General features: G+C 37.7%; 1 protein-coding gene across 1 annotated transcript in view; it reads left to right on the forward strand.

Moving 5' to 3' along the window:
* The window catches only part of MYO5A (myosin VA), a 196046-nt gene that overhangs the window by 91063 nt on the left and 89400 nt on the right, over nucleotides 1-15583 (forward strand). The window contains exons 6-9 of the mRNA XM_061180310.1: nucleotides 3632-3775; nucleotides 6075-6156; nucleotides 6798-6905; nucleotides 9128-9234. Coding sequence (XP_061036293.1) covers nucleotides 3632-3775; nucleotides 6075-6156; nucleotides 6798-6905; nucleotides 9128-9234 — 441 coding nt within the window. The remainder of the gene's footprint in view (nucleotides 1-3631; nucleotides 3776-6074; nucleotides 6157-6797; nucleotides 6906-9127; nucleotides 9235-15583) is intronic.

Raw genomic sequence — 15583 nt, forward strand, 5'->3', positions numbered from 1 at the left:
AAGAAAATAAGAGATGCTGGGGAAGTTAAGAGCCTCCTGGGCTGGGTGAGCTATGGAAAGAGAACTGGAAATGTTTTCTGAAATAGCATGGACAGGAGAAAACAGATGCTTATGCCAAAAGAGAGTAGTAAAGATTTTAAGCAAATATTAAGATTTTGAAAGAATTTAAGCTACAGTTATAGTGGTGGATCCCACTTGTGTTAATATTGTGAAAATATTGTCTGTATAGCCAGTTTCTGATTTCGGTTCAGAAAACAACAGGGCTTTGCTTTCTACCATTATTTTGACTGTTTTTGATCATAACAACAAATTCTTGATATTTGGCAGTAGTTTAGGCCATTCTTAGTCCCTAATGTTAGAAGATCCCAGAGTCTTGATTATGAAGGCATCAGGAAATCCCATTTCTCCTAGGCCTAGACCATATAATAACATAACTCTGGAATACGGCAAGTTGAATGAACTATTTTATGACCTTGCTATAGTCTCTTTCAAAAACTAGCTATACTGTTTTTTCTACAACGCAGATTTGAGTTGTGTTAGTAGGAGTGATATTAAAAATTTGGAATGACTAGAGATACTACTTTTTAATAGGCAGTTATAAGGAATTTACCCTGTTTTCTAGGATGAACAAAAAAAGATAAAGACAGCAGTTATACTTTTTAAAAAAATTAATTTATGAAAAAAAATTTTTTTTAAGACAGTAGTTATACTTAGCTACTTCACGCTATATTATTGTTTAGTTTCTCTGCAGAAATTTGGATTAAGAAAATTTGTTAAAGAGAGAACTAATTTTCAACAGCTACAAATGAGGGCATCCCAACTTGAAAGATTAAAATGGAATATAGGGCTGAAGAATGGTGACAAAGGGTTTCCAGTTACAGGAGGAAAATATAGGTAAAATACTGAATATGTGGCCTAGAAAATTTGTAGCTTTTAAACCTGCCTCAAGATTATGTCTCTATATCAGAGCCCTTTACTGTGATGTCAAGAAAGGAGTGTCTGGGTCTCCAGTAATCACGAGCATCCCACACCTTGAACATCACAACCCAGTGGCTTATGGGATTTGCACATTATCCTTTAGAAAGCAAGCTCCTCATCCCCGGCATAGGCTCCTTTTGCAAAATACAAATAATGTACAGTGAAATAAATGATTCTCTTTTACTCAATTTTATGAAATTTTCTTTTTCATCCTTTTTTCCTAGAAATTTTCATCCTAAGATAGGGACAGGGAAGATGTTGGGGGCACACTGGGTCTTTTTTTTTTTTTTTTTTTTTTTTATTTTTGGCTGCGTTGGGTCTTGGTTGCTGTGTGCGGGCTTTCTCTAATTGCGGTGAGCGGGGGCTACTCTTCATTGCGGTGCACAGGCTTCTCATTGCGGTGGCTTCTCTCGTTGCAGAGCACGGGCTCTAGGCATGCGGGCTTCAGTAGTTGTGGCTTGCGGGCTCTAGAGCGTAGGCTCAGTAGTTGTGGCGCACGGGCTTAGTTGCTCCGCGGCATGTGGGATCTTCCCGGTCCAAGGATCCAACCCATGTCCCCTGCATTGGCAGGCGGATTCTTAACCTCTGCACCACCAGGGAAGGCCCCACACTGGGTCTTAATAGTTCTATTTCCTCTTCAATAACTGTAGTTGAAGATTTTCATCTCCATTTAGTAAAGAAGAATAATTCACTCAACATTTCGCTGAAATCAATAGTAAAATCAAGACCACAAAACTTCTTTCCTTTAACAATTTCTTGCTGACTGAAATGAAAATAGCATTAGGGAGGCTGTTATAAATATAGTACTTATAAGGCAGAGGGAGCAATTAGGGGGAATGAACAAAATAAATGAATAAATGAATAAACATCGTTTATATACAGAACCTTCTTTCCATATTGAGTTAAAGGCTTAGAATCATAGAGTTTTATTTTTGAAAGGGACCCTAGAGCTCATCTATTCCAGTCAGTTTACACCTGGGGACACTAATGCTCCTCAGAGGATTAAATGATGGCAAGTTAGTGATAGGGCCTGGTGTGATACCCAGATCTTCAGACTTCTATTTCATTTACTCCTTCTACCATTCTTTGCTATATGTTTATATACCTTGTACTCAAAGACAAAAGGGTCTGTTTCAACTCTGGCCTACTCACTGCTTCTTCTCACAGAGTGTAGTATTATCTTGGCAGGTTGGCCACTCTGATCCCCACTGTAAGTAGATTGGGGCGGGGGGATGACATATGGAGGTTGGGATAAGAGTCTGGGAGGGAGGAGAAGCTGTGGACCACCCTCCCCTAACTCGCTTAGTTGCTGGGGGACAGTGCTTAGGACAGTGCCTGGTAAACACTCAGTAATTATTACTGCTGCTGCCACTGCTACTACATGTAACCCTTCATCTGCTCTTTGACAGAATATGCTGTGCTGAAAGAAAATTTCACGTTTATTTTCTGAACAAAATAAAAATAATGGGAATATATGGAGACTTTTTGTTGTGCTTTTTGTAATATCAAGTTTTGCTGGGAAGATAGCTTCCAACTATTCTTTCCATCTGTAATGTTAATCTGAAAGTTAGCAGTGTTCTCATTGCCAAAACAGAACAGGGTAATACATGTCTTATATTTCAGAGAGTGAAAATACCTTTTCTTTGATTGATCAGAGAATCTAATGTGTTGACTTTTATGGCTATGTTACTACTGTTTTCATCACTTGTGTTTGTATTGCTTTTTTTTTTTTGTATTGCTTTCTTAATGCTTCAGATAATTTTCATATCTTTCTCTCTGCTGTGGTTTCAATATACTAATCCTAATAGTCACAGGCTTTGCACAGTGAAAGATATTAATTGTATAAAATTATCTTATTAAGCATTTAATTTATGCACTATGTTAACACTTGCTTTTCTAACTACAGCATGTTTTTTGCTTTGCTTTGAAAGAAAAATTTATAGATGCATGTTACCTAAATCAGAAAGCAGTGCATATTCCATTTAAATTTTTAAGATTATATGAAAAATTTGGCAGAAAGTTACATTCTCTGCATTCTGTAGCAGGTGTCTTGCAAGTTAGATACAACTATCAAAATCCAAAGCCAAATTTTACTGTCTCTGGTTTCTGAAAATGGCTTTGAATTAAGTGGGTAATTACTAACACTCCACTAGTAAGCAGTCCAGCTGGGCCTACTGGCTAAAGAGACCCTGAACACCAGAGCAATATTTCCAGGAAAATATTCATTTGTCTTAACCAGCTTATTTACATAAAACAGACTAAGTTTTTCAAGCAACCAAACCCTGTTATTTAACTAAGAGGGCATGTGCCTAGGCAGCCCCTGGTCCCATCCGTTCTTTTCCTTCGTTGATGTGAATGAGTATGTTCCATACCACAAATGGTGGATGAAGACCTCCCAGGCACTGGGCTCGAGTCTGCCGTTTCTGAAAATAATTTGTGCGAGAATAACAAGGCCAATACGGACTATTAGTGTACACCTGTGTGGCTGTGCAGTGAGCAAAGCATACAGTTGTGCCCGCAGGGGCAAAACTGGTTCTGTTTTTAAAAGAATCCGTTTTAAAGGGCTGTGTTCTTTCTCTCCCTGAACAAATCTGTAAATGTCGGGGCATGAATTGCACTTCTGAAACCTTATTGTTTTCCCCTTGTTTCTTAGTCAATCGGAAATGCTAAGACAACCAGGAATGATAATAGCAGCCGTTTTGGGAAGTACATTGAGATTGGTTTTGATAAGAGATATCAAATCATAGGTGCCAATATGAGAACTTACCTTTTAGAGAAATCCAGAGTGGTGTTCCAGGTAAGCCGGGCAGGTATACATATAGATTGCGTTATAATTCCAGAAATCATGTTTGTTGGTGTGCATTTTATTCCCAGATGTTCTTGAGCATGTTATGACAATATTACTACAATATTACTACAAACCACACTTGGACTGAAACGTGTAAAACAGTGCCTGTCAGAGGATACCCCTTAGACTAATAGTCTTTGGGACTGGGCAGTGATTTAGGTTTAATGGTTTTGACTGTTTCCTCCAAATGCTTGTAGGAAAAGCTTAGTTAAGAAGAGGCGCTATTAGTTTAGTCTTGTCTGTCACATTTCCCAGTTGATAGGGAAGACATTGGTCTATGCTTCAATGAGTTATAGTTTGAACTCAGTTCAAGAAAAAAAAAATTATCCTTGTCCTTTTTCCTTCCTTCTTCTCTCAGAATGTGATACTGTTTAGATAGAATAATGAGGGTTAAAAGATCTTCACAACTCAGTTGTGAATGACTGTCAAAGAACACACTAAAGTCTATGCATCAGTGCCAGACTTGCATTCGCACATATGCTCTTACTCCTTTTCGGGGGGCAGGGATCTCAGTTCCCCAACCAGGACTCAACCCAGGCCATGGCAGTGAAAGCCCAGAATCCTCACCAGGGAACTTACTCCTTTTTTGTTTGTAAATGGGAAGTACTACACATTACAGCACCGGCAGGTGTGCATTCACATGTTTATAGGTATACTCAGGGAGTGTGGACTTATCTTTGGAAAACTCCCCATATAGGACTCCTGGTGACCCACTGCATGCTGAGATGGGGTTCCTGTAGTCCCTTAGCTAGATGCTCGCCACATTGAGGTTCAAATAGCCCTGGCACCGCCATGTAGCAGAGTCTACAATTTCCATTGCACAAGTCTCTTAAGGCTTTGAAACTGTCTGGGACATACTGAGAGTCATGAGTTTGGGCAGCCTAGAGCTATCCTGGCTTTGACTTTGGGGATGTGCCTGATTTGTGGCTACCTAAATGTAATACCTGATTTGTATAGCGAAGGAATAGTCACCCTTCTCCATTGTTCTAATATCTAGATACATGCAGAGCAGTGTTACTGTGCACACATGTATACTTGAATAGGTCCAAAAAAAATGTTTAGTAGCCAGAGGAAACAATGGGGGAAATATATGTAGATCTAAGAGAAGATTGAGTCTAAATAGTACAGATTTGATTGATAGGTAGACGATTAAAGGGAAAATGGGTATGGTGACCAGAGGTTAGTAGTGCTTAAGACAGAATGTTAAGGCCTAATCCTTATTGTCTTGTCTAGAAACATTGAAGCAATTCTAGCTGTTCCCCAACCCCCAGGGCTATATAATATTGTGGATGTTTGGTTATATCAAAGTGAGTCAAACAGTCAGAAAGAGCATACTTGATATTGTCCTTCATGTACAAAGATGACCAAAGCATTTCTGCAGACCCCCCTGCTTTTCTAGTTGTCTGTGTATTGAAACACCTGACCTCTTGCCTATTCATGCTTGTGGTCAATGGTATATTGTTAATTTGTTTAGTGTCTTCTGTGCACTAAACACAGAAAACTAAGTTTTCTTTACCAGACACCAGCCCCTGTTGGGCACCAAACCTGACCTTGGCCTTACTTGCTCTATTCTTCAGTTAACTGAATACACTGCAGAATTCAAGTATACGACAATAGAGTATAATAATATGTATAAACAATATTATTACAACTGTATCTTTAAAGTATATATGTGGAAAAAGACTGTCAGAAAATAGTAAGAAATGATCTTAGAATTGTACATGATTTATTTTCTATTTAAAAAAATTTTTTATTGATTTTTAAATATATAAACTAAAATGATATGGATGATGTAGTGCATTTGTGGATTTCTTACAAACAACTACAGTAGATGGTCCAGTCTAAAATATGGCAAACATGGGATTTTTTTTTTTCTAGTCAGAAGTCTTAGGAAGACCATGAATCTAAGAAAATACTGTGAGAAAATATTGAGTATTGCAGGGAAAAAAATAAAAAGGTTTTAGCTTCCCCCAAAGGCACTGACCTCTTATGACAGTGCCATATAGCAAGCTGTTTACTAGTTCAAAAAGCATTACTATCAGGTATATTATGTTGAATGTGACCAACAGATACACAGATGCACATAGCGAATAAATCACAAGGTTTAATAATCATAGATATGTATTAGGAAATTTGGGAGAGGACAGTTTATTTCATCAAATGAGATAATTAAATTTTTATTTTTATGATTGAATTTTCTGGGTTTTAGATTAAAATGCTGTAATTGAAAACTCTTCTTTTTTCAAAGGCAGAAGAGGAGAGAAACTATCATATCTTCTATCAGCTTTGTGCCTCAGCAAAGTTACCTGAATTTAAAATGCTGCGATTAGGTATGAATATGGCACTAGATTTATTGTGCTGGTATTGTCATGTTAATTTCTGAGTTCATAAATTTACTTCTTAAAAAGGAGATTATCTCATACTGAAATATTTATGGATGAAATGATAAGAGGCCTACAATTGGCTTCAAGATAACTCATGGGATGAGGAAGTGGTGAGTGGCTGTATAAATGGAACAAGATTGGCCTTGAGTTGATACTTGTTTAAGATGAATGATGAGTACACAAGGGCTCATTATACTAGTTTCTGTACTTCTGTATATGTTTGAAATTTGCCTTGATTAAAAGGAAAAAAAATGTAAAGGAATTTACGTGGTGGAAATCTATGAGGTTCCATAGGTGGAACTCTATGAAGAAGGGAGTAAAGTGTTTGAAGAAATTATCCTAGCCCGTAGATTGGAATAAAACCTTTAGGAAAGGACTATTCATTTCACAAATTCTACAAACATTTCACTCCATTATTTAATTTTGAGTCTTGTATTAAAATATAACTAAAAACACAGGAAGTCAAACTTCAGACTGTATACACTTAATTGTGCTGTCACTGCCTCTAATTCAGAGTGGACATCAGGGTAGAAGTCAAGGCCTTTTCATAGACTGCAAATCTTTTAAAAAATTTTCCTTAATTGCAGGAGACGCAAATAACTTTCATTACACGAAGCAAGGTGGCAGTCCTGTGATTGAAGGAGTAGATGATGCCACGGAGATGGCACAAACCAGGCAGGCCTGCACTTTGCTAGGTATGTAATCTTATTCTTGAATTTTTAGAAGCAATAGCTTTTTGACTCAAGCAACCTTTGATTGGAATATTGGCTTAGCTTCATATTAAGTGGTGAGAATTGTTGAGAGATTTAACATTCATTTTTGGTGTTTTGTTTTTAATTTATTTTTAGATTCTTTATAAAACACACTTGGACAGCAAATGAGTACAGTGTTTCTCTTGGAGGTGATGAGGACTGTACTGAAATTAGGTTATGGTGATGGTTGCACAACTCTGTAAATTTGCTAAAAACCATTGAATTGCATATTTAAAATGGATAAATTTTATGGTATGCAAATTATTCCTCAGTAAAGCTATTTAAAACATACATTCAGGGGCTTCCCTGGTGGCGCAGTGGTTAAGAATCCGCCTGCCAATGCTGGGGACACGGGTTCGAGCCCTGGGCGGGGAAGATCCCACATGCCGCGGAGCAACTAAGCCCATGCGCCACAACTACTGAGCCCGCGTGCCGCAACTACTGAAGCCCATGCGCCACAACTACTGAGCCCGCGTGCCGCAACTACTGAAGCCCACACGCCTAGAGCCCATGCTCCACAACAAGAGAAGCCACCACAATGAGAAGCCTGCACACAGCAACGAAGAGTAGCCCCCGCTCGCCACAACTAGAGAAAGCCCATGTGCAGCAACAAAGACCCAACGCAGCCAAAAATTAAATAAATAAAATAAATAAGTTTATTAAAGAAAAAAAATACATTGAGGGCATCAGGGGATGTGGGACTGTTTACTTAAATTTTTACAAAATCTGAAAGCTAGAACCAAATGAAATGGGTTTCTATACAAAAACTCATGTTTTATAGGATTTTTTTGTGTTTGTTTTTTCGTTTTGGGTGTCTTTTTGTGGCCTGGAAATGTGGTTGAGCTGGCTTGGTGACAAAACACTGTATTACATGTAGTTTATTCTGTTTCTGAAATAGCTCATGTCACTGTCTTGTTTCTGGATTAAAAAAAATATTGGATCTACATATAAATAAATTGACCTTTAGAAATGTAGTTATACAACTTTTAGTGTTGAATTATTTATTTAAAAGCGTCAGAATGTGAATAATTCTAAAGTCATATATTGGTACTTTGAGGAGTAACCTGAGGTGAGTTAATTTAATTTAAAAGCATTGCTAATCAAAGTATGGTCCAGGACCACTATGGAGCTTGCAAAAATTTAGAATCTCAGACCCCGTCTCAGACCTACTAAACCAGAATCTGCATTTTAACCAGATCCATTGGTGATTCATAGGCATATTATAGTTTGAGAAACACTGCTTTACTTCCGGGGGCTAACTCTGTTTGTAAATAGAAAATTGCAAATTTGAAAAAGCCATAATGCAGGAGATGGCAGAAACAGTCCTTGTAAGATGAACTGTCAATTACTCTGTATATAGTTACATATTTGTAAATCATTTTACTGTTTTTACTCGAATATAATTTATATGCAATATTCTGGAAAAATCTTACCTTATTGAAAAATGAAGCCCGAGCTGGTAAAATACCAAGGGCTGTCCGGCTTCCTCATCCTGCCAGATCCTTCAGGTCCTGCTCTAATGCTGCGTTTAGATACTCGCTCATCAGGCTGGGGTGCAACACCAGCCTGAGCACTTCTAACCTTGGGGTCTCTGACTTATAGTTGGTCTGTAGTTAGAAGAAGTAATTAAATAATCTGACTGAAAACAGCCTTATTGGGCTACAGCTTGCATTTGGAGTAGAGATAAATAGAAGAGGTAATAATGTTAACGAGATAACTTAAATTCAGTGTGTGACAATGATGATGATAGTTTGTTTAGCACCTACCATGTGTCACATAGTGTGTTAAGTTTACTATGTGCATTTTCTTATTTAATGTTTACAAACTCCCTTTGAGATAGTCCCTATTGTCCCTGTATCTCAAATGAGAAAACAGAAGGATAGAAGGGTGAAGTTACCTGCCAATGTGAGATGGCAGGTCAGGAGCAGAGCCAGGCCTCAAGCTGAGGTCTGTCTTATTCCACAGCCCATGCTCTCAACCATAATGCTAAAGCGCATTATGTGTTAATGTCAACAAAGATGAAAGTGTTGTTAACTATGACACATTATAATGTGTACAACATCTGGCATTATTCAGGAGTTAAAGATGGGCTTAAAATTGTCTGCTATAATTGTTTAGTTCCTGTTCTGAAATTTATCACTTGTTCATTTACTCTGTTGTTTCAGGAATTAGTGAATCTTATCAGATGGGAATTTTCCGAATACTTGCTGGCGTCCTTCACTTAGGCAATGTTGGATTTACGTCTCGAGATTCAGACAGCTGTACAATCCCTGTAAGTTCAGAGCAAGCTTCGTGTGAAGACAGTTGATTTATATTTTAGTTTTGTTGATTCTTTATGGAAAAAATGTGTTTGAAGTCTCCCTATTAACTAACATTAGTAACTATCAGAGAGGTAATTATCAGACAGATACACTATGCAGAGTAGAATCTTGAATTGTAAACAAAGAAATGTGGATTCAGATCCCTGGTGCACAGTGATTGGGTGGGGGGGGGTGCGGAGGGAGGAGAGGACAGAACTTGGATATATGTCTGAGCCGTATAAACAGCAGTGGGAAATATTAGATGTGAAAGCTGGATTGGTGAGACTAGAGAGAAGGGCTCATTTGGCCTATGGCTCACATAGCAGAATTGGTAAGTTCATTTGTCTCCTCAGCTGTGGAAATGTAATATGGTTTAAAAGTTACTGAAGAAACTGTTAAAAGTGGTTACTCCTGGGAAGAAGAATTAGATGGCTGGGGAGATAGGGCATCTTCACTATGATTTACATATTCTTCCACACGTAGTGATAACTACACACTGAGAATTAAAATTCAGTTCATTTGTTTAAACTGTAACAAAACCTGACAGTCTCAGATTGTTCTCATTGGGCATTTGTGATTTGCGGTATTTTCTGATCACCACCATCAAAGATAACACACATACACACACTCACACTTACACACACATACATATACAGTATATATTTATTAGGTATTTTTAACTTTATTAAAATGGAGGCAGTTTTAATATAATTCTTTTTCCATCCTGCTTCCTCAAGGATTATAATAGGAAACAATTTTGAGATTTATGTTTCACTCTTCAGACACCCAAGTTGATATTTGCAAATCTACATGTAGATTAATTCATGTGACTTAAATTTGGGTAATTTTGAAATACATGTTTCAGTGTCTCTGCCTGGGTTCAATCCCAACTTTACTATTTACTCACTCTATGTTTTGGGGTGAGTTGCTTAGCTTTTCTGAACCTCAGTTTCCTCATCTGTAAAATGAAAGAGACTTTCTTTTCTAGCAGTTTTGGACTGGTTGCTGTGATTGAGCTTCATGCTGGATAAATTATATTTTAAAATATTTTTAATAAATACATAAGAACTTCTCAGAGGCCATAAACTGAGTGAAAACAGGAACTCAGAGAATGAAGCAGAATCCTGAAGCTAAGACTCACCTGGAGGGTGTTTACTGAACCCAGTGACGTTGAACTTTGGTTTTCATAGCCAAGTGGGGTGCAAAAGACAAAAAACAAAGCCTAGGACTCGTATAAACAGGGGAGCAGGAAGGGAAACTTCTGGCTAAAGCTGAGACCCTAAATGAGGAACTTGCTCACCACACTCTCCAAGAGTACAAAGAAAAAGCAAGTCTCAAAGCTAATTGGAGGGGAAAAACATAGTTCCCTAAAAATTTATAACAATGAACTGACCCTCACACATACTTCCCAGTCTGATTTCATAGTTCCTGGATGGTCCTCAAAAGCTACATACATAAAACTTAGTTTAAATTGGTCCTGGATTGGTAGTGCCCTGGATGCCTGACAGAAGCAAATGCAAATCCACCTTCAATCCAGGACTCAACAGAGTCCCAGAAGAAAAGTTACAAGAAATATTGGCTCACAGTCAAAAATCTCAAATCCCATGATAAAACAAAATAGAGCTAGGTGAAACAACAGAGAGCAGAGTCAAACCTATTAATAATGCAGAAAGAAATTAACAGCATACTTGACACAACTGAGTAGGGAAGTGATGAGCTGGAAGACAGAAGTGAAGAAATGGTCCAAAATGCAAGATGGGCCCCATAGCTGGAGCCCTTAACAATAGTTAAAAGAGACGAAGGATGGAGTAATAAAATCTGATTTTAATATAATGAGAATTCCTAAGGGAGAGAAAGAAGAGAATGAGGCAGACATAATGCTTGAAGAGGTAATTACTAACAAATTTTAGAACTTGTGAAAATGACACTATACCACAGGTGTGGAAAGGCCAAAAAATCCCAGTTAGGATAAATAAAAAGAAATCCACACCTAGGCACACCGTAATGCTACCACAGGCGAAGAGAACAATCTTAAAACAGGAGAGAGATAAGACATACTACTCTTGAAGTAGCAATTAAACTGATAGCTCACTTCCCAACTGCAGTAATAGGAGCCAGAAAACAGTGGACTATCATCAGTGTTCTAGAGTAAATAACTCCTAACTTAGAACTGTATATCCAGTAAAGATATCTTTCTACAATGAGGGAAGAAACAGAGGTGTTTTCAGACAAATAGAAACTTGTGAGAATTTGTCACCAATAGGCCCTCACTAAAGGAAATATTAAAAGACATAGTTTAGGCAGAAGGAAAGGGATCCCAGATACAAGATCTAAAATTCCAGAAGAAATGGTGAATCAATAAACTAGTAAGGGGCTTCCCTGGTGGCACAGTGGTTGGGAATCTGCCTGCCAATGCAGGGGACACAGGTTCGAGCCCTGGTCCGGGAAGATCCCACATGCCGTGGAGCAGCTAGGCCCATGAGCCACAACTACTGAAGCCCGTGCACCTAGAGCCCATGCTCCACAATGGGAGAGGCCACCACAATGAGAGGCCCACGCACCGTGGCAGGGAGTGGCCTCGGCTTGCCACAACTGGAGAGGGCCCACACGTAGCAGTGAAGACCCAACGCAGCCAAAAATAAATAAATGAATAAATTTTAAAAAATAAATAAATAAACTAGTAAAGTATGGGCAAATGTAGATAAAATTTGATTAATTAAAAGAATAATAATAATGACTAGTGTATTGGGCCACAAAATACTTATTCATTACAGAGGAAAAGGTAGTGGAGAAACCTGGTAGATACTCCCTTAACCAAGCAACCAGTCAGCATCACATGAGTTCTGATGCAGCACCCTGAGGAGGGTGCCACATCACTTCATCACATTCCTGCCAAAAAGGCATGGCCCGAATCTGAGGCAACATCATACAGACCCAAACTGAGGGACATACTATTCTTCTAAAATGTCAAGTTATCAAAAGACAAAAATAAAGAGTGAAGAGCTATTCAAATTAAAGGTGATTAATGAAACAAGGTGACTAAATTCAGTGTATAAAGCTAGATTAGATCCTGGACCATAGAAATGTGGCCCCCCACTGCCCACCCCCAGAGGACATTATTAGGTCAGTCAGCAAAATTTGAATTAGATCTGCCAGGCTAGGTAATAGGGTTGTACCATGGCTGATTTCCTGATTTTACTCACTATACTATAGTTATATAAGATAATGTCTTTGGATTTTAGGAAATGCACAGTGAAATATTTAGAACCAAAAGGGCATCATGTTTGTAACATGCTCTCAAAAGGTTCTGAAAAAATAACATGTATGTGTATGTACGTGAAAGAGTGAGAAAGAAAGAGAATGATGCAAGCAAACTCAGTAAAATATTAATATTTAGAGAATCTGGGTGAAGGGAATTCTTAGTACTCTTCTTGCAACTTTTCTGTTAGTCTGAAATTAGTTCAAAATAAAAAGTTTAAAAAAAATAAAGTGAATCACCAGCCCCTCCTTCCCCCCAGAAAGATGGAACTAAAGTTCTGGATAACAAAGCTTATAGAGTGGGATGGAGTGTTTGGAGTTCGTGTTAGTTAATTACACTAAATTAACTAATGTAACTTAATGCTTCTGTCATAAAAATGGAAACAGAAGGTAAACCTTTCAAACTAGTAGAGAGAAAAATTAACTGAAAAAAATAATCCAAACATAGCAAGAGAGGGAGAGAAAATTTTAGAAAAGGTGGGACAAATAAAGGCACAAAATAAGGTAGAAATAATTATAAATGAACCAATGTTTCAGCTAATATGGATTGTCAGACTGGTTTTAGAATTCAGGTATGTACTTTTGAAAGACGCATTCCTAAAACATAAAGGTACAGATAGTTCGAAAGTAAAAGGTTTAGAAAACACACACCATAATAGCTAGAAAAAAACTGGCAGACCTATATTGATACTGGACAAAACAGACTTTGAGACCAAAAGCAATACTGGAGATAGAGTCACTATGTATTTTTTTTTAATTTAATTTTATTTATTTTTTTATACGGCAGGTCCTCATTAGTCATCAATTTTATACATATCACTGTATACATGTCAATCCCAATCTCCCAATTCATCATACCACCGCCCTCCCCCCCTGCCACTTTCCCCCCTTGGTGTCCATATGTTTGTTCTCTGCATCTGTGTCTCAATTTCTGCCTTGCAAACTGGTTCATCTGTACCATTTTTCTAGGTTCCACATATATGCTTTAACATATGATATTTGTTTTCCTCTTTCTGACTTACTTCACTCTGTATGACAGTCTCTAGATCCATCCACATCTCTACAAATGACCCAATTTCGTTCCTTTTTATGGCTGAGTAATATTCCCTTGTATATATGTACCACATCTTCTTTATCCATTCATCTGTTGATGGGCATTTAGGTTGCTTCCATGTCCTGGCTATTGTAAATAGTGCTGCAGTGAACATTGGGGTACATGTGTCTTTTTGAATTATGGTTTTCTCTGGGTATATGCCCAGTAGTGGGATTGCTGGGTCATATGGTAATTCTATTTTTAGTTAGTTTTTTTTTTTTTAGTTGTTTTGTTTGTTTGTTTGTTTTATACTGCAGGTTCTTATTAGTCATCAATTTTATACACATCAGTGTATACATGTCAATCCCAATCGCCCAATTCAGCACACTACCATCCCCACCCCACTGCAGTTTTCCCCCCTTGGTGTCCATATGTCTGTTCTCTACATCTGTGTCTCAACTTCTGCCCTGCAAACCGGCTCATCTGTACCATTTTTCTAGGTTCCACATACATGCGTTAATATACGATATTTGTTTTTCTCTTTCTGACTTACTTCACTCTGTATGACAGTCTCTAGATCCATCCACATCTCAGCAAATGACTCAGTTTTGTTCCTTTTTATGGCTGAGTAATATTCCATTGTATATATGTACCACAACTTCTTTAACCATTCGTCTGTCGATGGGCATTTAGGTTGCTTCCATGACCTGGCTATTGTAAATAGTGCTGCAATGAACATTGGGGTGCATGTGTCTTTTTGAATTATGGTTTTCTCTGGGTATACGCCCAGTAGTGGGATTCCTGGATCATATGGTAAATCTATTTTTAGTTTTTTAAGGAACTGTTCTCCATTGTAGCTGTATCAATTTACATTCCCACCAACAGTGCAAGAGGGTTCCCTTTTCTCCACACCCTCTCCAGCATTTGTTGTTTGTAGATTTTCTGATGATGCCCATTCTAACTGGTGTGAGGTGATACCTCATTGTAGATTTGATTTGCATTTCTCTAATAATTAGTGATGTTGAGCAGCTTTTCATGTGCTTCTTGGCCATCTGTTTGTCTTCTTTGGAGAAATGTCTGTTTAGGTCTTCTGCCCACTTTTGGATTGGGTTGTTTGTTTTTTTAATATTGAGCTGCATGAGCTGTTTGTATATTTTGGAGATTAATCCTTTGTCCGTTGATTCGTTTGTAAATATTTTCTCCCATTCTGAGGGTTGTCTTTTGGTCTTGTTTGTAGTTTCCTTTGCTGTGCAAAAACTTTTAAGTTTCATTAGGTCCCATTTGTTTATTTTTGTTTTTATTTCCATTACTCTAGGAGGTGGACCAAAAAAGATCTTGCTGTGATTTATGTCAAAGAGTGTTCTTCCTATGTTTTCCTCTAAGAGTTTATAGTGTCTGGTCTTAGATTTAGGTCTCTAATCCATTTTGAGTTTATTTTTGTGTATGGTATTAGGGAGTGTTCTTTTTTTTTTTTTCTTAAACATCTTTATTGGAGTATAATTGCTTTACAATGGTGTGTTAGTTTCTGCTTTATAACAAAGTGAATCAGTTATACATATACATATGTTCCCATATAGGGAGTGTTCTAATTTCATTCTTTTACATGTAGCTGTCCAGTTTTCCCAGCACCACTTATTGAAGAAACTATCTTTTCTCCATTGTATATATCCTTGCCTCCTTTGTCATAGATTAGTTGACCATAGGTGCGTGGGGGTACCTCTGGGCTTTCTATCCTGTTCCATTGATCTATATTTCTGTTTTTGTGCCAGTACCATATTGTCTTGATTACTGTAGCTTTGTAGTACAGTCTGAAGTCCAGGAACCTGATTCCTCCAGCTCTGTTTTTTTCCCTCAAGACCGCATTGCCTATTCAGGGTCTTTTGTGTCTCCATATAAATTTTAAGATTTTTTGTTATAGTTCTGTAAAAAACGTCATTGGTAATTTGATGGGGATTGCACTGAATCTGTAGATCGCTTTGGGTAGTATAGTCATTTTCACAATATTGATTCTTCCAATCCAAGAACATGGT

This window comes from Eubalaena glacialis, chromosome 2 (assembly GCF_028564815.1).
Source record: "Eubalaena glacialis isolate mEubGla1 chromosome 2, mEubGla1.1.hap2.+ XY, whole genome shotgun sequence".
Lineage (NCBI taxonomy): Eukaryota > Metazoa > Chordata > Mammalia > Artiodactyla > Balaenidae > Eubalaena > Eubalaena glacialis.